This window comes from Stegodyphus dumicola, chromosome 7 (genome assembly GCF_044657685.1).
Source record: "Stegodyphus dumicola isolate Sdum_Otavi_A_Nest chromosome 7, ASM4465768v1".
Classification (NCBI taxonomy): Eukaryota; Metazoa; Arthropoda; class Arachnida; order Araneae; family Eresidae; genus Stegodyphus; species Stegodyphus dumicola.
In genome coordinates, this window is record NC_140774.1 from 54008580 (window position 1) to 54031115 (window position 22536).

General features: G+C 30.1%; 1 protein-coding gene across 2 annotated transcripts in view; it reads right to left on the reverse strand.

Annotated features, from left to right (window-relative positions):
• Positions 1–1580: 1580 nt before the first annotated feature.
• Rtel1 (Regulator of telomere elongation helicase 1) overlaps positions 1581–22536 on the reverse strand; it is a 60106-nt gene continuing 39150 nt past the window's right edge. For both annotated transcript variants that reach the window (XM_085820215.1, XM_085820216.1), the window contains 10 exons: positions 20898–21032; positions 20607–20722; positions 20402–20522; positions 17213–17340; positions 16229–16275; positions 14188–14342; positions 13143–13271; positions 11014–11161; positions 3711–3775; positions 1581–1817 (listed from right to left, as the gene is read on the reverse strand). In XM_085820215.1, the coding sequence (XP_085676341.1) occupies positions 3717–3775; positions 11014–11161; positions 13143–13271; positions 14188–14342; positions 16229–16275; positions 17213–17340; positions 20402–20522; positions 20607–20722; positions 20898–21032 (1038 nt within the window). In that variant the 3' untranslated portion in view covers positions 1581–1817; positions 3711–3716. The remainder of the gene's footprint in view (positions 1818–3710; positions 3776–11013; positions 11162–13142; positions 13272–14187; positions 14343–16228; positions 16276–17212; positions 17341–20401; positions 20523–20606; positions 20723–20897; positions 21033–22536) is intronic.

Below are 22536 nucleotides of genomic sequence, written 5' to 3' on the forward strand. Positions count from 1 at the left end.
ATATCTTCTTTTGTACGTATTTCATTTACTTTATATTAATTTGTACAGCTCTCAATAGTTTTTATTATTTTTACAATTCTGTGAGAGTATCGGGGAATGTTTTTTTCTAAAGTGACGATCTCGCTTAATTCAGTTTACCTTAAATTAAGAAGAAAATCTTACTCATTTTTATTTTTAGTTTTGTTAATGGTTAAATATTTTGGATCAGAGACTAATTACCTTTCTCATTTTTGTTTGTAGCATCTGATTTAACTCTAGCAAAATAACTTGTTTGATCCCTACTTAGAAAAAAGATGAAACACTCTCACTTAATTTAATTACTGTAGTGGGTTGGTTTGTTCCCCTTAATAAGTCAATTAATCTATGGTCAATAACAATGGCTACCTTTTCAGTACCTTAAATTTTACTTTAATTATACTATTTTGAATTTTTCTGGTTTAAAATAATGTTTCTATACAGCTTGTTAAAATATTTTACAACAATCGAAATCTAAATAACTTATACTTAAAATATTGACTCAAATTTATTATAATAATTCTTCACATTAATTAAATTTCTATTCTTTGCAGATGACATATAAAAAAACTTTTCTAATAATAAATTATTGATTTATTACTTGGCAGCTTTAGCACAATAATTCTGCTTTTTAAACTATTCATGATTACTTAGAATATACATATATACAAATACATTATCTCCCTTACCAAGCAGAACTTCTTTAGCATGGGAAAAGAAAAAATTACCAATGTGTATGCTAAATAAATAAAATTTGTCCTCTGCCAACTTAATATTGAATTTTTCTTTTACATCATTTTAATAAGGAAAAAATGTGCGGAATGAAGTTTTGAAACTTTATAGATAAAAGATATTTAGTTATTTCAATTATGACAGACATTCATGTCTAATTTTTAAAGTTTTAACTCTGTTTTTCTTAGACTGAATGTATCAGTTCTAAAATTATTTCATTTTAAAATTAATTTAGCATATGAAATAAAATATATTATAGAACAAGCAAAGTGAATACCTTTTAAGACTCATGATTCCAGGTATTTTTTAATTTCTGTGGAGGTAACCATTTTATAGAGCTAATGTAAATTTATGTTCTTATAAAAAGTTCATTTTCAAAAGTAGCTGTTTCAAAAGAATCTACTGTAATCATATTCCACTGTACCATGCAAATTTCTTACCTAGTGTTACTGACAGATAGATTTTTCACATCGAATTATTCCATTTTGCTTGATCTGTATATAATTAATTCTGATAAAATGTTTTTTCATTTAAAAATAAATTGACTAATATTTGAGCTAAAATAAAATATGCTTTGCAGAGCATATTGCCACAACATTCTTGATTAATTTACTATTCCTTAGAAAGAAAACTCTGGCAACACTGGGAAACTGGAAACAAACCAAAAAATATATTTCTCAAGTATCATTATTATTATTATCAAAAGCCCTTTAATATTTAATTCAACAACTAAAAACTTTTTCAGAATTTTTTATTTTATTTACAGACTAATGTGAATGCATTAAATAAAAAAAAAAAAAAAAAAAAATCCTGTACATAAAATTTATTCGAACTGCATTATAAAAAGCATATTTATTGGGTATATACATATATTTAAACATGGACCAGCCATATTTCATGAAAAATAAAATATGTACAATGTATCACAAATGAGACAGATTATAGTTTTTGGAAGCCCTTTTACAGAGATATTCACTTAAAAATAATGACTTGGTATTGGAATAACTTCATCAAAATTGAATAGATGATTTCAACTATTTTGTTCCATTAATATGAATAATTAGTTACACCTAAAACATAAATAATATATATTACATAAATAAATACATAAACATAAATAATATACAAATATTAGAAAGGTATTGATTTAAATACCATGGAATAATAAATTATATTTGATGAACAAACACTTTAAAACATTTCATGATTAACTGTACTGCTTGTTTTTCAGATTAGAGCAGATAACCGGATGGGCAAAACATGTAATAATCAAATTTGTTAAGCAATCTAGAAATTATAATTTTAGAATACATAATTTAAGCTCATTATGATTTTTAAAATTCTTTTCAGACGATACTATCGTCACTATGAAAGCAACAACAACCCCCTCCCAAAAAACGAAATGGAATGTGAACTTAGTTAAAAATTTTTCATCGCAGCATAACAATTAATATATTATCAATGACACAAACAGCAGTCATGATTGTGTTTAAATTGGTGTGTTGCTGCTTGAATTGCTACATAGCAGATTCTTATATTCTTAAGCATATGCTTATACAGCAGATCCAACTACTATTAATAAGAAAGCCTAAAATTTGCCAGAGTAAGGAATTCTGCTTTTGAATAAGCACTATTCAGAATTGTGCAACAGTCAGTGATAGGAGGTTCCATATTGCAATCCAACAGTCACGCACTCTTGACGGGGCTTAAGTCTGCTGAGTGAACTGACCAATCTAGAAAAATTATATTTTTGAATTCTAAGTATTCAAGTGACAAATTAAGTCTATGACAATGAACACCAATGCACCACACAAATTTGAATTTAGGATCAAATGCACCACACAAAGCCCCAATAGTGAAATATGATGACATTCCTATAATCGTGGCTGTTATGATATATAGCAGAAGTGGCCAGAGTTCAGAGCCATAGCTACAGTATATTTTGCAAAACTCGAAAATCAATATTTACATAATTTTAAAAATAACGAAATAATTTTGAATGGAAAGAAACATTTAGAAATTAATGAATTCATTAATGAAATTAATGAATTAATTAATTAAATTAAAATTAATGAAAATTTTACTTTTTATTAATTAATACAGTTATCTATAAATATAAATAAGTAATTCATATTTAGGAAGGAATGTAGCAGAAACTTCAAACTACAATGCCATTCAAATGAACACTTTTTTGACAGAAAAATCAAGCATTTTCCTTTCTCACCCCCCCCCCCCGTGAACATTTATAATCACTGACAGGCTATAGCAAAGGCAACTAAAAATAAGAGAAGAAATAACGATATTTAAATGCATAATAATATTTATTTATTTATTTATTTATTTAAATTTCAGTCAAAAATAGATCCGGCGATTTTCTTTACTTTTAATTGATATTATGAAACCTTCTGGAAAAGAACAGCATGTGCATATTAAAATATTTCTTTGATTTAAAAGTTACCATTCATGCAATAAAATATTTTTGAAAAATATAAACTTTTACACTCTCACAAAATAAAAGTGCCAAATTAACTTAAACTGTGATTCTGTAAAATATTAAATTAGTGGACTTTATTTTATAAAATTTGTGAATACAATGGTATCTATTACTTTTAGTAAATAAATAAATAAAATTCTATAATACTTCATAGCTAAATAATGAACATTAGGAAAATTGTTTATATTTGACAGTGCTGAATTACACTACTGTTTGCAATTTACACTCCTGACCTGCTAAAAAATTATAAAGAAGGTTGACTCTAAAAGCACAACCTTCTTACATTTTTATCTCAGTTCAGATAAGGTTTGTGCCAAAATAAAGAAATCATGTTTTTTTATAAATTACAGCTGATGAAAGATCAAACAGATAATAGTGAAATTCATGTATTTGACATTACCCATTATAATGGCAACAAACATGAAATATTGATTAAAAAATGTTTGATATGGAAAAAATGAAATCCTACCTATTTTTAGGAACATACAGCTAAAAATAATTCTCTGTTTTGACTTCCAACTAACAATGATGCAGCTAAATGGACAAGAAAGATAAAAGCAAATTATGCGATTTATATAGACAAATAAAGCTGCTCACTACATTTTCTTATAATTCTAATTATGAATTACTTAAAAGAAATTATAAAACAAATGAATATTTAAGTATTATCAGATTAAGTATGCAAAAATTTCAGCCATAAAAGTACATGCTTGCAGAAGAAAAAAAGATAAGAAGTTGTATAATTAATCAGCGGTTTATTTCAGTTACTAGGAAACAAACCCAGAATGAGCTATTAGAAACTACTACTGTATTAAAAATGAGATTACTTAATTATAGACTTATATTTTCTCCGTTACTTATCACTAAACTGTGTGCTGAATCAAGGACATCAAACCAGTATTTTGTAACCCTCAAGATATCATTAAAAAAAAAATGATGTGGACACCACGACTTCCTTGTACGGCCTATTAAACAGGGTTCGTAGCCACATTTTAGTTACAAAAATAAGCACCTATAAGCACGTTTCAAGCACATTTTAAGAAAAAAAATAAGCACCTGTCTAATTACATTATACATAACTGCATAACCTTAAAAGAAAAATTAGACTTGTAATTTAAAATATGAGAAATTCAGTATTTATTACGAGAGAATGAGAATTACTCAACCATGGAAAACAATTACATTTTTTTTTTTTTTTTTTTTTAAATTTTAAATAACAGTTCAATTTACAGAACTAGTTTACAATGAGAGCGAAAAAAAACTATCCAGAACTAAATTATATTACAAGATTTAATGATGGAATTTCAGTTCAAAATAGAGAAAATAAATAATAATAAGCCATATTTATTATATTACCTTGGCACCTAAAAATAAATACAATTTATTTTTCCACTCCTATTAATATTTAAATAATTTAACTTAAATCAAAATTCTGAACATTTTCTAAATTTTCATTCTATAACAGTTTTCCCTTAACAGATATTGCAAGCAAAGTAATTTAAGTAAAAATAAGTAAAAAAAGAAACTTTTCTGAAATTAGAAGGCGGGAAATTGCTTCATGCAGTCATTCCTTAAAAGTAAAAGCTTAACTAACTGGCATACTCAGAAATTGCCGAATATCTGAAAATTCTGGATAGTCGAGAATAACTGGTAAAAGAGGAAAGGGGGTAGATTGTAGCCGTTTTTTAGATTTTTCAGCTAAATAATGCTTTTCACATTTTGATATGTGAATTATATAAAAAATAGTCCAATGGAACTGAAAATAATCCGCTTAGTAAACCGCACAGTAAAACTCTTTTATCTTTGCGAAATATGGCAACCATTATTGCGCAATACACGAGCTTTAATTCTTCCGCACGTGATATTACGCAATCGGAATCAACAGCTGCCGGTATTCGGACCGTCATGCGCCCATGTGGCATATTTATCATTGAGCAGGACACATCGTGCTCCACACAATATCCATACTACACTCATATTGATTAATAAAGAGATTTACCAATATGAGGTGTTTTTAAATTCTAATTTTGAACAGACTGCATTAAATTTCCAGAATAGAATCATTCTTTGCTTGGATTGGCAGACCGCAGAACTTTTAGTCCTATTCAATCCAGGTTGAAAAGTGACCAAAAAAAAAAAAAAAAAAAAAAAAAAAGCTGTTGCTTGCTTTGCTGCTAACTGTAACGATTTCAATATTCGAGATTTTGTGGAAAAAAGGGAGAACACCCAACTTGCGTACTGTTTAATGCATTGGCCAAAAAAAAAAAAAAAAACTATTTTGACTATTTGATTACTTTCACTTTATTTATGCCATTCTGAATATTATTCCTTAGAAAACTAATCTGTGTTAAAACACACCCATTTTTGAAGTTTATACTTCAGCAATTACTGTAAATATATTATAAATATTTATACATATGCTTATAATATAAGCATACGTGTATAATAAAGCTTATAATAAAGCCTATGGGTGCTATAATGTATAAATTAAAACTGATGATTTCTGGTAAGAAATTCTCAGATGGTTAAATGTATCAGTGGAGAAAATTATTTTATAGAAAAATTAATATTAAAATTAATTTACTGCGCATTATGAGATTATTATTCTGCAAAATTATAAACTCTGTCGAAGAATCAGAATTATGAAATATGTCGATTTTAAAATGGCACAATTCTCTGTTCTTTTGATCTACAATATGACTGCAAAACTGTAAAACTAAGCCGAGTTTAAATCAAGGTCTTCAACATTAGGGGCTCGTTTGGCAAACAGAATGCAAAAAATATAAGCATACTGATCATAATAAATGCGAATATGAACTGACCACATGGAACAAGAATGTAAATTATTAAAATCTTGATAGAAATTCAAACGTGTGTAGTATTGGGTAAGAGCAAAAGAATACGGAATCTACCGGAATTTCTACCGCTTTCGCAATTCTTTGACCAATAGAACGACGTGCACACCAAGTTATGTTAATTTGATACTAATGTTAATAATAATGCAGTTATGTTAATAATAATGCAGAGAAAAGGGTGAAAAGCGATTTCTGGGAGTATGATTCACCATCTGACGATCCATATAAGGAAGAAAAGTTTTTTAATTTAGTTTCGACTTTGGTACACGGAAAAAATGTGCATTCGTTAAAAAGAAAAAAGCACTAAAAGCAAAAAATAAGCACTAAAAACAAAAAAATAAGTGCTTCAGAAAAAAAGTAGGCACCTATAAAGGCTTTTATTTTTTATCTTCAAATATAAGGACTTATAAGCACTTGTAAGGACCACTACAAACCCTGTTAAATCATATAAATTTTTAATGCATTTCATTTAAACTTATTTCCTTAAATTTCATTACAGATATATTTCTTAGTCAATTAATTCAGTTCTCACTTTGTGGCAAAGCAAAAACACATAAAATGTCAACACATTTTTATTAAAAATACTAAAATACAGAAAAACACAAAACACCAAATACAGCTAAAACATCAAAAGAAAATTTTTACAATTAAAATTTTTCCAAGCAAAAAGAGTTTCCAAGCCCCCCCCCCAAAAAAAAAAAAGCAAAAGCAATTTGGCCAGCAGGCATGAAGGCAGATTTTTCGGTGCACAAGATGAAAATTTAGTTTTGCTCCCACTCAGCAAAACGACATGGAAGGTTCAGGAACTGATTTAATTCACTATTCTACTGAGTTTCAAATGTAAAAAAATAATGCTTCGTTAGGCTTAACTTGCAACTTTTAAATTGTTGATAATTCTATAACTATTGCATACAGATTAACTAAAGGCATAGAAACCTTAACTGGAACATAAAAACCACATACTTCAATCATTTTAAAGCAAAAAATGCACAATTTACCAACATATAAGAAAATGAAAACTCAGCTCACCAAGCCAGGTAATAAAGTGGGAATATATATATATAATTACAAAACAATTTTTTTAAAAACAATATAATTATGCCTAGTATTTTTGCACATTAAACTGCTGAAAATTTATCAGTAAAGACATAAAGTAAGAAATTTAGAACCAATTTTTCATAAAGACCAAAAATTGAAATTCATACGTAATAAATTTCTTAAAATCCTATAAATGTAATAAAGAATTATTAAGTTTTAAAACTAAAATACTTCAAACAAGTAATACCTTAATTTAAAAAAAATCAATGAAATTTAAAGAATATATATAAAAAGGAATTTTAGTAACTTTAGTGCCACTTTGTCAGGAGAAGGAACATTAAAATCAATTGAAATCACTCTTCCATAAAAAATCCTTGCTTTTCTGTATCCTGAATTAGCCTATGAACCATTCCAATATATTTTTATTACAATGAACCATTCCAATGCATTTAAATTATAATAGCTCACCTGAAAATTCTGGCCCCTCCCCAAAGCAAGGGGAAAAAAAGTAAATTCTAAACAAAATTTTACCTTCAAACAAAGATAATGCTATCCAAGAATTGAAAATGAAAGTGAAATAATAAAATACATTAGTGAAAAATTAAAATTAAAATTTTACCTTTAAACAAAGAGAACTTTATCCAAAGAATTTTAAATGTAAGTGAAATTATAAAATTTAAGTAAATATTCCTTACTATATATATACATGATTGGCACAGCCGATTGTAACAGAAAAGGGAGGCTCATAACGACATGTTACAGCAGTCTCACATACAAAATTTCAATATTATACAGTTACTCATTCTTGAGTTATGCGAGAAGGAAAAAATGTCTTCTGAACTCATTTTCATACTTGCCAACTTATGACACCCAAAAATCAGAAGACTTTTTTAAGAAATCAGGAGATTTCTCACAATGTTAAAAAGACTTTTTAAATGATAAAAATATAGTTTTTAATAACAAATTAACTTTAAATAGTTACTAATTCTTAAATGCAAGCAACACAAAAGTACCTTACACCTAAAAAACATTTTTAATACTTGCATCGTTTGAGGGGGGGGGAAACACTTTAATCAGTTTTTGTACAAATGTTATGAACAGTGGCAGATTTTGCTTTTGTTAAGAAAGAAACTTCACAATTTTGTTCATAGCAATTGACACATAGGCCTGCTTTCGCTAATAAAAGTTTTTCTAATGCATCATCACTAATATTAGTTATGCAGCTGTTGGAACTGTTTCAATTTTCCCTCCCTTTCAGAACTCCTTTCAAGATAATAATAAATATCAACAATGTGTTTATTCACATTTATTGGTAAAGAAGCTGCCCTTTTTTCAGCTGCTAAATTTAAAAGGTGACAGGTGCACCTCATAATCTGCAAATCTGAATTTTCCTTTCTTATGATGCCTGCAACAGTCTTCAAGCCTATTATTACTGGTGCATTATCGGCACCAAGTGCTAAGCAAATTATCCAGAGGGACTGCATTTTCTTTCAAAGTTTTAATAATTAGCTGTGTTATATTGAAGCCTGTTGAATGTCCTCTAAAGAGGGGACAGAAAGTAAACTTCACTCAATTTCTGAAGACTCTGGATTAAAAAAAGAAACAACAATTGGATACAGTTCTGAATCGGTATTATTGCTTCCATTCGTAAAGAGGCAGGACGGAGCCATTTTAATGCAATCAATAACTAAAGATTTATTTTTCAAACCCATTTCTTTAACAATTGCACCTGTTTTGGTCCTTGCACTTGAGTATTTTTTAGTGATTTCACTATCGGAAAACATTTTTCTAAATAAAGCTGCAGTGTGATCCGATGCATTCAGTGGCAGGTTGTGCTCCAGTAAAAAGGCAGAGAACAGACATTCTGCAATAATAACTTTTCGGTCCTTTGTTTCCGAAGAAAAATTTAATTTTTCATTTTTTTTTTTCAAAACAACTCATGTTGTCTTTGTGTTTTTGTGTACACACATGTTTGAGAACATCCGCCCTTCCACCATGCGAAATCGAAAAATCACAACGACAGACGGTACACATCACAAATTTATTACATTTCCTTGAGGAAATAATGGAACGAAAGTCAACTGTGTATGATTTTCGAAACGTACACGAGTATTTCACCTTTCTCACAGATGTAACAAAAGATGATAATTTCTAAAACTATTTCCCGAGGCATGTGTACTCACACAACTCAGGACAAGATGAACGAAATAACTAAAGAACATACAACTAACAGCTTTGAGCTTGCTTTGTGCTCATTGGCCGATATATGGCAGATGACACACAGTGGAGCTCAATGCCCATTGGAAAACGACGTTTCTGGATACGTATGCTCTCACTGACAAAGCAGAAATTCTCATCTGATTAGCAAGGTTTCGTTTTAGATATAATCTAGATAGAATTCAATTGCTTTCAGACGTCCAAAATCACTTTTTTTTTTTTTTTTTTTTTTTTTTATATATATATAATGAAGTATTAAGCCAAGTTCCATAAAAATCGTGGGAGAGTGGTTGAAAATCGGGAGAGTTGGCAACTCTGCATTTTATAATCGTTTTTGGCAAAAACAATCCTTTATTCTGTCCATACATACTGTTATGACGTAAAAACATCGTTCAAATGGTTCTGAGAGTGGTTGAAATGGATATTTTCATTGAACTATGGTCCCCAAAAGTTTTTGCGATTACAATACTTTCTTTACTTCATACAAGGAAGTAAAAAATTGTGCAGCAAAATGAAAAATATCTGATATTCAAGTACGAAGCTTATTATGCAGTAGTAGCAGCATGGTGTAATTTTCACACACACACAAAAAGTATATGTACAAAGAAAAAATACTTTTGGAATATGAAAACAAATGAGAATAAAACTAACATGCTCTGGTAAAGTGGAAAATTGGATGAAAAGAAACATAAATTGCAACCATGTTGCAATAAATATTTCTTTTTGATTTGATAGGTGTCATAATAATTGCTATTTTTTATCAGCATATTCCCCTAGCTATTTTAGGATAGGAATATTTAATACCGATTTTTTTCACAAGTATGGCAATTTCCTGAAATTTCAGATAAATTTTCTTTCTATATGCATTTCAAGACAGATCTTTCTACTCTTCAAAATCCCAGCTAAGGCTATTCTTTTCTCCTTCCGTGAAGACAGAAAAGAGAAATGCAATATAAAGATACAGTAAGCACCCTTAAAGATTCATTATAACACTTGTTAAATATATTGGTACTTGAGAAGATGTTGATAAAAAGTCTCCAAAAAGTCTGATACAATCAGTAATCACTGAAAACAGAAAGACTTGAAAGTAACATTGAATTTAAAACAAGAAATAACAAGAAACTATAAGACTAGGCAATGATGAAAAGATCTTTTGGTCTTGAATCTATATCCTGCAAACTAAATCACTTAAAACCTATCTAATGATTTCAATAACCTACATATACCTTCTTACATAGACAAGTGAGAAGTTAATACACCTAGAAATTTGCATTGTACATAAATATTGAAAAGACAAAATCATACATGTTGTTACAATTTCTGAAACAAAAGTTAATGGAATAGACAGATGCAAATGATATTGCCAAATGCAAAGACACAACAGATCTATCATAAATATTTAAATACTTTTATAAATGATGTAAACAGATCACTTAAAAAACAACATTTGCAACTATTCAAATTAAAATAAGTGTAATTTTTACTATATTTAGTCACACAGTTAATAAATGTCACATCCCTATACTGTATGCAAATAAATCAAATTACATCAATGGAAACCATAAAATCTATTTTTGAAGTGGGTCATTATTTCATTAATACAGAAGTAACTAAAATCAATTAAAAATTTGAAAGAACTGGAATTTAAAATTAAATGCTTACTTTGTAAATACTTGTTTTTATCAGGAATTCCAGAAAATATCATCTTCATATTAGTTGCAAAATTTTCAACATTTTTATTGGCTTTAAATTCTTTTATAGCAGAACAAAACTTTCCATAATTTTCTGTTGCACCTAATAAGGTTTTAATCTAAAAATAAAATATAAAACTATATATGTATATAAGATATACAGGGTGATTATAATTAAAGTTTAAGTTTCAAAACGCTATAAAAAAAGAACCACTTATGAAAATGACGTCAAATTTGAAAGGAATGTTATTGAAGAAGGCGGAAAGCGTATGGCAGAAGAAAAAATTTAGTTTCAAAAGTTAGCAACAGATGGCGCTGCAAGCGGAAGAAGACGTAAATTAAAATGTTAGTTAAATTTCAGTGTTATAAAGCTGCCAGGTACCAGGCTGTTCCTCATTTCGCGACTCAGGCATTCGCCATGGGTGTTTCACTGCAGGACCGCGCTCTGCTGGTAAAGCTGTATTACAAGAATGATGATTGTGCAAGAGTAGCTCTGCAAAAATTCAGGACACTGAAGGGTATAAAAGAAGGCGTTGGTCCAATGAGTGTCGTAGGTCTAAAGAAAATGATGCAAAAAATTCGAAACGACAGGTACGAAACATCCTGCAATGCTATCCGTACAAAATTGGCCATGTGCAGGAGTTGCTTCCTTCTGACCTGACAGCTAGGGAGACGTTGGAAATTTTCCACGGCCATTCATTATCCACTTTCCATATGACCATATGACCATAAGCCCATTTCCATATGACAGGATACGTGAATACCCAGAATTGTCGAATATGGGCAACAGAAAATCCACTGGCAACGCACCCCGTACCACTTCATCCTGAAAAGGTCACGGTATGGTGTGGCTTTACGGCATTAGTCATCATACAACCATATTTTTTCGAGCAGACGGGTGCTTCCGGTCCTGTTACCGCAATCGTCACTGGTGAGAGGTATGCGTCTCTTTTGCGCAACCACATGATTCCAGCTCTGCAACAGCGTGGATGTGTGAATGAAATCATTTTTATGCAAGATGGCGCTCCTCCGCACATTGCATATCCCGTGAAGCAGCTGCTGAGGCGTCATTTCCCTACAGCCTGGCCGTCCCGATCGCCTGATCTTACTCCGTGTGATTTCTGGCTGTGGGGATATCTGAAGGATGTTGTGTTCCATGCTCCAATTGCAAATTTAGCGGAATTAAAGGCACGCATTTCGCAAAACATTCTGAACATCACCCCGGGGACACTGCGATCCCTTGTGGAACACGCTGTTTGTCGCTTTCAACTTGTTGCACACAACGGTGGACACCATATTGAACATGTTTTGCGACAGTTCCGAACTTCTTTGATGAATGGTTCTTATGCGGTATGCCGCCGCAAAACTCTTTAAACCCACCGATTTGTCCCTTCCGATGTGATATGTACAGTCATGCAAATAAAATTATTCAACAATTCTAATTTGTCAATGCGTTTTAATGTGTAACTTCCACCTTAGCCGTTGTTTTACGAAACATTTCTCGTTTCTCGTCGTGATTCTGCCGCTTACAGCGCCATCTGTTGCTAACTTTTGAAACTAAATTTTTTCTTTTGCCATACTTGTTCCGCCTTCTTCAATAACATTCCTTTCAAATTTCACATCATTTTCATCAGTGGTTCTTTTTTTATAGCGTTTTGAAACTTAAACTTTAATTATAATCACCCTGTATATTAGGGTTGACCAAACTTCATGTCAGTAAGAGCCGTATGTTTGAATTCAGGAATGTTCGAGAGCCGCATCTAGATTTTCTAAAAGCCCCAAGTTCATATTTACATCATTATAGAATTAGTGGAGGAGGTTTTAAATAGACAGAAATCCCTGATAACTTTGTAAAAAGTGTCTAAACTAATTAGTTACTTCTTTTAGGACACTGAATAGTTTTAGTTTACCATATTTCATACATATATTTTATATGCACGAGCCGCACAAATTGCCTGCAAGAGCCATATCAGGCTCGCGAGCCGCAGTTTGGCCATTCCTGAATCCATCCATCATAATATATATATAGAGAGAGAGAATAAATAGAAAAAAAAAGGAAGGTAACAAAATTTATGTCTTAAAAAAATAAAAACAAAATACCTCAATAAGAAATGTTTTCCACATTTCAGTAGTAGATTTTTCACTATCAGGCTGATGTGCTTGACGAAATGAAATTGAAATTTTTCTTCTTTTTGCATCTTTAGATTTTGCTCTACTAGTTGATGCAACCTATGAAATAAATCATTCATAATTACTACAAAATCTGTATTTTATAAATATAAATTTGGAATAAGCTGAAAATAAACTGCACCTCAAGGTATTAAAAATTTATCTGAGAAACTTATAACCTATTTATGTTAAAATATTTTCAGCATAAAGAAAATTAGACATTAGTAAATCACAAAAAAATATTACTAACTGACATTAAAGAGGGAAAAATATCAGCCTTGAATTATTCTAATTTATTTTTTAAGTAGCCTTTCAAGGAAAGAAAGAAAGAAAGAAAAAAAAAAAAAAAAAAAAAAGCTTTCTGGCAATAAAAAATTTTTACCCCCCCCCCCAAAAAAAAATTATATTAAAAATCTTTGCCAATTTTTGTTGCATGGGAGTTGAACTTTTTGTTTTATTGTTTACAATGAGCATACGCTTTTACAAAATTTAACTATATGAACTAGAAGGCCATGTAAAAAGTAAGATTTCATAATTCTTACAAATACATTTTTTAAATTTAAAAATACATGACATGAATATTTGCATAATTTAAAAACTTGTTTTTACATGTTTATGACCAATCATAATGAAAATAAAGGCTGTATTAGGATTTTTATACACATGCTGTATAAAGCAGCCAAAGGACTCAAGGCTTACACAATATTTACTATGCAGGTTAGAAATAATGGTAGTTATTTCATCCAAGGTTTGGAAAGTCTGAATGAGAATGATGTTTTCATATTTTCATTATGTACAACATAAAAATAAGTAAATTTCCCTTAAAACATCCTCTGTGAATGTGCTCTTATTCTCATTCAAATTATATAAAAAGCAAATGTATCTATTGTAACTAAATTTTGTCAAGTTTACATTAATTACGGTTTGGAAAAAAAAAAGATACAAACAATTAATTTATTATTTGAAGATTACTTACAGGATCAATAGATGTTTGAGAGGCATCAATAGATGTTACAGAGGAACCACATTTCACAACAGATTTACTCATCTGAGCACATGATGTTACTTGACTGTTATTTTCCATCATATCAAATATGCTGCTAGAATTATTTTCTGCTTTTACGGAAAGTCCTAAAAGAAACAAACTTATGTAAATTACCTTATGTTACTTTATAAAGACAAGTGAAATTTTTATAACATTAACCCTTTGTGGTGCACTATACTTTAAAGTTGGTATTTCAACAAGAAAATTTGTATGCAGTCTATCTAGGCCTAAAAGAGTATACAGGTAAAATTTTGTAAAAATTGCACTTACCATTTCAATTCTGTGAGTGTTCCATGATGTGGCACACTGCGCCACCAGAGCTCTTAAAAGTGCGACTAAGCGAGCATTGCAGTGAAGCACGGAAATGAGCAGAAGCTTATGTATAATAATGAAAAACACTGTATTATAGCTTTATATGTGGTTTTCTGCATATACACTACTTTCTTGAATATATATGGATAAATGAGATAAATATATGTATGTACACAAGTCTTATATACAAAAATATTTACAAAATTTTCGATTTTATAGCTTCGTGAAATTTTCAAATCATGTCGCATCTTTTTGATAGAAGCGCAGACCAACTGTGCAGATTTTGAACACAAAACTTGCTTTGTGCGGCTTCTGTTCCGTGCAACAATGTGTTTAGAATTCCAAGTAAAAACTTTAGGCTGTGTAGAGGGGCTTGGGTGAGATGGATTGTCAACTTTCTCATCAAATAAATGAGTTTCATCCGACATATCATCATCGGATTACAAAAGTGTTTCAGGAACGTATATCTCAGTATCGCTCTATCTTCATGCTCTGATTCGGAATCAGAGGGTAATTCATGAAGCACTTTTAGCGCTTCGGAAAGAGTTAGACCTTTCTGTGCCATTTATGGAAAATTAATAATAAAAAATTAACTGCAATTAATATTAACAATAAAGAAAAATAAGCTATAAGATATACATACACAAAAAATATCTACACATTTATTGTAAATAAACGGGAATGAGACTAAAAAGCGACAGCAAAAAAATTCGCGCAATCTCCCCTAAATAAAGATGACTCAAACTACTGATAAAATTCCCAACCGAAAAATACTCACAAAAATTTCAACATACCCATATTAGGGCTTTCATAGCACAAATCACACCTCACCCCTCAAAGTGCTTTGTTTGAATTCATTCCCCTCCAAAACAACGGAAATAGAAAACATATACAACAGATGCTTTCTCCTAAGACAGATGTTCTGATGTGTAACAGCATGAAATCGCTAACAGCGCAGTGTTCCCACTAATGGAACACCCCGTTTTATTCAATGATTCTGCACATGCTTTTTGTATGAAAAATGTAAAAAAATATATAACAAATAATATAGAGTACAACCATCAAAATTATACGGAAATTTTTTTGTATCACAAAAAAAAAAAAAAAAAAAAAAAAGAAATTTACTAGAAAAAAAGTGGATTTTAATAACACATGATAAATGAAACTTCTCGGTCTCCTTGTGATATGCTGCCATCTAATATTTAAAAAGAGAAGTTCGAAGTATATTATAAAGGCATTTTGATCCATTTATGGTTGAATTTAACGGTTTCAGAAGCAATTCAAGTTGGGTGTTCCATGTAGTGGTACACTGAGCCACAAAGGGTTAAACACAGCACTATTTGGAATAGCAGAAAGAATAATAATAATAATGATAAAAAAAAGCACCCAAAAACTTATACAAACAAATACATGAATTAAAATAATATAATAATACAGAAACCTTACACAACATTAACCTAATCCTCTTCATGTTTATGTCATATAAGTATATATAGTCAGTATGGAAATTAATGTTAGATATGTTCTGCAATGTTCACAGCCATGAATCTGATACTATTTCATCATGTTATATATTCAGATATACAATACAATGAAAGAAAATCAAAATTTTAATTACTAGAACTATAACAAGACAAGCATTTTAAAAATATTCACATACCTCTATCATTAATCTTATAACTCTCAAAGATATTTTCTGCAAAGACTCTAAAAAAAATATAGAAGTATTTTAACGTACAGAAAAAAAAAGTTACTTTGAGTATTAGGAATTAGAATAAAAAAAGTCACTGTGTATTTGTCATACAGTACTTCTATGTATATATATATATATTATATATATTATAAAGAACTATCTTTAATATAAAAGATAATAATTAAATAATATTTATGCAAAGAAAATAATTTAAAACTATTAAACAATGCAATTGAAACTGTTAACTCAGAATCCAGAACAGAATTCTTAAAAAAAAGGGGGGGCATAAACCGGAAAGGGGGGAAAAAAGGTTTGAACAAAATCAAGGCCAACCAAACAAACAGGCAAATAAAAAAAAGCAACCGAAACTTAAAACATTTTCATCTGAATATTTCAATATGGGGTTGTTACTGATAAATTTTGGTGGCTTAAATTCCATGGACACAAATGAGAAAAAAGCAAAAATGTATTTTAGAGCAGTTAAAGTGGATAAAAAAGTTTATAACACTTCTTTTTATTAAAATGTGTGCCTAATATCACTTTTTTTAAAACAGTACTTCAGTTTTCTCTATGTATCCTTAACATTTCAGAATATTTTTAAACAGTCAGACATAACTTAAACACTCTCCAGTTTGAATTTAGTAGCCGTACATTTTATCACTTAAGCTAATGAAATTCATCTTAAAAACTCTTAATGAAAATTCCATTTATCGTTGAAGTTTTCAAAAACATTATATTCACGCAAAATTCAATAAAATACAAAAATTTCACATACGATGAGTCAAAATAGGAATATTGTCCATTTTATCAACTAATTTTAATACCTTACAATCTCTAATTTATTTAAAACTATACATAAAACTAACCTGGAAGTAAGAAATAAATTTTCCAAACACTAAAAAAGCAAGTTAAATATAACACTGAAAAATTAAACAGTTCATAAGAAACTACCTTTCACAGTTTTCAGTCTTTTGATTCTGTTGACTTGCATCCTTCATATTTAAATGTCCTGTGTTAACTATTGTTGAGCCTAATTGAAATCCTCCCATCTTTGTATCAAATTTTGACTTTAAAGGCTCCTATAAAAAAATTATTAAAGGCAAAAACATGATTTAAAAACCAAACTGAGCTCAAACATGAATTATTAAAATATTTATAGAAAAATGAAGACTTCAATTGTTTTAAGTATTAGTGATGATTTAATTAATGATGCCAAAGCATTATAGATTTATCGACCTGGAAAGGGATTTTATAAACGACTTTTTGATAGGAAGTAATGAATCCTACAGTAATAACAGACAATAAACAGCACAGACAAAAGACAGTAGCATAATAATTTTGCAGTAATTCTATAAAAACTGTGTATATAACAAGAAAGTAACTACTAAAATGATAAAAACAGTCAACCTATTTTGATGCTAGGAACTGAATTCAGAACACAACCATCAGGTATTTCACAACTTTAGTCTCTTGATCACTACTAGGCCCTATTAAGCTAAGAAACAATATTTTTAAAGAAATGAAATATGGAAGCAATATTATGAAAACACAAACATGTTTTAATCTCTTTTCAGAACTAATGCCAAATTAAAAGGATAAAAATTAGAAAACTTGAAGATACAAAAGTCATCATAACTGCAAAATAGGAGTTTATATATTACATCATAATAAAACCAAAAACAAAGAATTTCCAATAAGAAATTATTGGATTTTAGGATGGACATAATATAAATAATATAAACCTTAATTTACTCCACTATCTTGAAGATGCAACGAGAATTCGGACACTGAAAATGCACTGCATACCTCGAGTCAAAACAGTGATCATAGCAATTACGAATTTAAAACTAAGAGACATAAAAACATTTCGCAATTCATAAGATGTATTATTGATTGCAAGTCAGTTTTCATACCTTTGAGAATTTAATATAATACAAAAACAACATTACTAGTAATGTAGTACTACATTTATTATATGATTAGTATATACAACAGCTGCAAGAATAAAATCGTGCATTGCTGCAACTACATTAATACGGTTAGTTTATAATACAGTATTAGAAAGAATTAATGATGAAACTTAACATAAATAAATCATTTTGTTAAAAACATTATCATTTTAAACCAATAAATTTCTTTTACAATTTTCCATTTATTATTTAATATGAGTAATGACTAAATTTATAACTATTTTAATAAATATTTTATTACAATATTAAGTGCTTTCTAATTATCTACCCTACCCTGAAAAGAATTCACCAGAACTCAATGTTGCCAAATTAGGCAATCTCAGAACATCATCAAAAATGTAATTTTGTGGCAAACTAGGTGAATGGGAATGTACAACAGATAGGGTTTTCAACTTTCAAATTAAACAGTTATTACTGTTTGTTTTTCTTACACTGAATACATTTTTTTTTTTTTTTTTTTACTTGCAAGGGTCATAATGAGACTGCAGTTTGCCGACTAATGAAAAAGAAAACTTTGCATTTTTTCAGAAATCAGATGTTTCGCCCAACAGTTACAGAATACTAGAATCTGCAGTCCATGAACTTGTACTTCATAATTGATTGAATTTTATGCAATAAAATTTATACAGCTGTCTCATTTTTTAAGCAAAATTAGATTGCTGTATATATGCAAAGCATGCACAATGTCAAATTTGTGAAATTCTAATTTTTTTTAAGAGAAAACAGATTGCTGTACACACAGTGAGAACGATAATATGCATAGTAACAAGTTATTTACAATATCATGTTTCTGCAATTCTCTGATATTTTAAGCTAAAATAGATTGCTGAGTAAATGGAGAGAACAACACATAAAGGGGGGAAAAGTATTTTATTATAAATTTTTCTTTTTAATTTTGTTAACTGGTTTACTGTTTTATATAATTCTTAGTTCACCACCATCTTTTCAGGATTGAGCAGATAATCAGAAAGCACCAAATATTAAAATAAAATATTTTAATAAATAAATGTAATATTTATATATTCATTATACTTATTTTTATTTAATATTTATAATTTTACATTTTAATTAATTACATTCCATGCTCAGTCTTAAAAACGCAAGCAAATGCAAGTAAGTATAGCATCTTCCTACTTTTTGATATGCAAAAGTACTGTTTTATTGTCATTCATAGCGTCTACATAAAAATCTTATGTGAACGTTCCATACACTTGCTTAAGTATTTATAGCAAAGTTCTATAAGAAAAATCTGTGTATTATGATTAAATACAAGGCAACCAAAAAAGTTCTTGCCATTTCTGATATGACACTGGAAGAGTGAACCCCAACATAAAAATAGTTGCCAAACCTGTCGATAAAGTGGTTATGATAGGAGTCCAGGCATTGACCAGGAGCATAAAAGTGCGCTGCATTGGTACTTCAAACATAACTCGCACAGTGACTGATTTAAATGGACACGTCAAGGTCGCCCGTTTGAAGTAGTTTGCTGTATGATTTTAAAGTGGGCCTGTCAGCAGCAGAACCAAGTCACTGAATTTGCCAGGCCTTTGGGGATGATGCTGTTAATGCATCTTATGTTTTACCTTTTTTTACAGTAACTGTTAATGCTGGCTTGCCCAAACTAGTCTGTCAACTACATGCTATACCAAACCTATTAAAAATCAATACTTTCAGCCAGTAATACTCATTTACTAAAAAAAAACTTCAAAATTAATATCCTATATTAATGATTAGTGTTGGATTACAATACCTGCAGTTTAGCATAGAATTTGGCTTCTCCTGACGCATGCCTAGTTCACCATTTTGATGTGCACTGTGATGATGCAATCTCTCACATCTGCACTATGCATATATGTATAAGCTATGCTTCGCTTTCTCTCCTGTGTGTATGCTATCGATGTCTATTTATCTGATTAAAATGTTAATTAATGTTATAAGCTGTCTGGGCCCATTTTTGTTCAGATAATTTGGCCCAATTATGTTCAATTAAATAAGTAATTTCAACCTATTAAAAATCAATACTTTTAGCCTGTAATATACATTTACCAAAAATGAAGATTAAAAATAATATCCTATAACTAATGATTAACTATAATATACTATGTTATAGGATATTTATAACATCAACAGAGAATTATAAATTGAATATGGAAGTTGAAAGAAAAATTACCTTGTCTAAAGTTTTGAAAAAGCTTGACAACTGCTTAAGGAGAGGTCCAAATGAATCAAAAACATGTACATGCCCATGGATCCATTTTGACAGCTGATTCTGTATGCGTACTTGCTTAAATCTACAAAAAAATAATTAAAATTTAAAACATTTTAGAATGGTTTAACATATTTATACATAACAGCAACAAGGCTAAAGTAATTACCTATCATCACACAAAAGTATGGCTCCAAAATCATCTTTATGCCTAATTACTCTTCCAATAGCTTGATTGACAGCTCTAGATGCTTGTAGTACATACCAGTCATTGCCATGTAATCCCTGTTACATATACATAAAGTAAAGAATTAAAATATTTCAATCATTAAAAATTAGCACTTGCTTCAAAAAAAATTATCTATAGAATACAAAATTTACTTGACATTATTAAAAATATTAAGAATTTAAAAGAATGCTAATAAAAGGCAAATCTTTCACGAATTACAAAAATATATACCTTATTTTCTTTAGCTAGAGAATCCAAATATTGCATCTTCATTTTAACTCGAGGGTCCATTGAAGGTGCAAAAGGTAAGCCGGTTATAACTACAGCACGAGCATTTCTGTCAGCAAAATCCAAACCTTCACTTACCTGGATGTATGTAAAAATATTATGAAGTAAACAGGGATAATCAGATATACTCTTAAAAGATTATAAAAAATGAAATAAAAAAAATTATCATATTATACTTCAAAATTCATAATATAATATGGTGCTTAATTTAAAGGTATTTTGTTACCTTTAAGAGGTTCATGTTCATGATGTCTGTCATTAATAAACAAATTCTTTACTTCTAAAGTATTTTATTAAAGGAACAAACTATATCCAAGAGAATTTCAAAGATGCTTCAACATTTCTGTCATAAAATGACTGTTCGATACAAATTGTCAAGAATATATCCTGCATAAATGAATAATACAAACTGAAAGAAAACTAATGACAGTATCTAATTAATGAATTTTAAGTTAGTATATAATATTTTTTCCTACGTAGCTTAGAACTTAATGAAATGTGCTTTCTACTTTATAAATTTCTTAAAATACCATTTGAGTTTTTTCTGAAGGCAAGAAAATTCTCAAGTATCCTAAAAAAAAATTAAATGAGTAAAATTTACTGCAGTCCATTAAAAGAGAATGATACTTTATCTTTAGACTTAAATGGGTTTCTTACCACAAGATTTCAAATATATGCATGAAAAACACTCACATGCATTACTTTCTACACTAGAAAGTTTAAAAATGTGTTGCACAATAAAAAATAAATAAATAAAAAAAAACTGCCATGGTTAAAAAAAATAGGCTATTGAACAACTCATTTATCATATGCAACAGTTTGAAACTACGACAGACACTGGTGTGCAAAAATTAAGGACGAAGTCGAAAAATTAGCATATCAGCTGAACGAAGAGACAGAGCGGACAGAAAGACCAATCATGATATTAAGTAAAGTGATGTACGGTAGCACATGCGCAGATATGCAGGTAAACGTAATGGGGGAGTGTCTGAGTAGTATAAAGCATATTGTCGGTGTAAGATCAGTATTTCTGGCAAAGAGATTGCACGCCGTATAGCAGTTAAAATCACACCGAGTTGCTGCCTCAGCGAGAAATGGCGAATAATCAATCTGTTAGACGGCATCTGGATGTTTTTACCCGAGGTCGAATCATTGGGAAGTTGGAGGAAGGCCGCAATGTGACAAGTGTGGCTGCAGAGTTCGGAATTGCTCACAGCATCGTTTCACGACTTTGGAGACAATTTCAAACTACAGGAACAGCTATCCGGGGGTTTAGTAGTGGTCATCCACGAGGAACCACACCCGCAGATGACCGATATATTGCCTTACAGGCCAGAAGAAACAGGCGGCAGACAGTGGGAGAAATCGCTAGACACACGACACAGGCGACTGGACGACCGATATCGCATTTTACAGTGGCCAGAAGACTGCACGGTGGTGGTCTGTTTGCACGATGCCCTGTACGGTGTGTACCTCTAATGCCTGCCCATCGGAGAAGGTGTTCTCTGTGGTGCCGGGAACACCGGAATTGGAGAGACAATGAATGGGGACGAGTACTCTTTACAGATGAGAGCAGATTCAG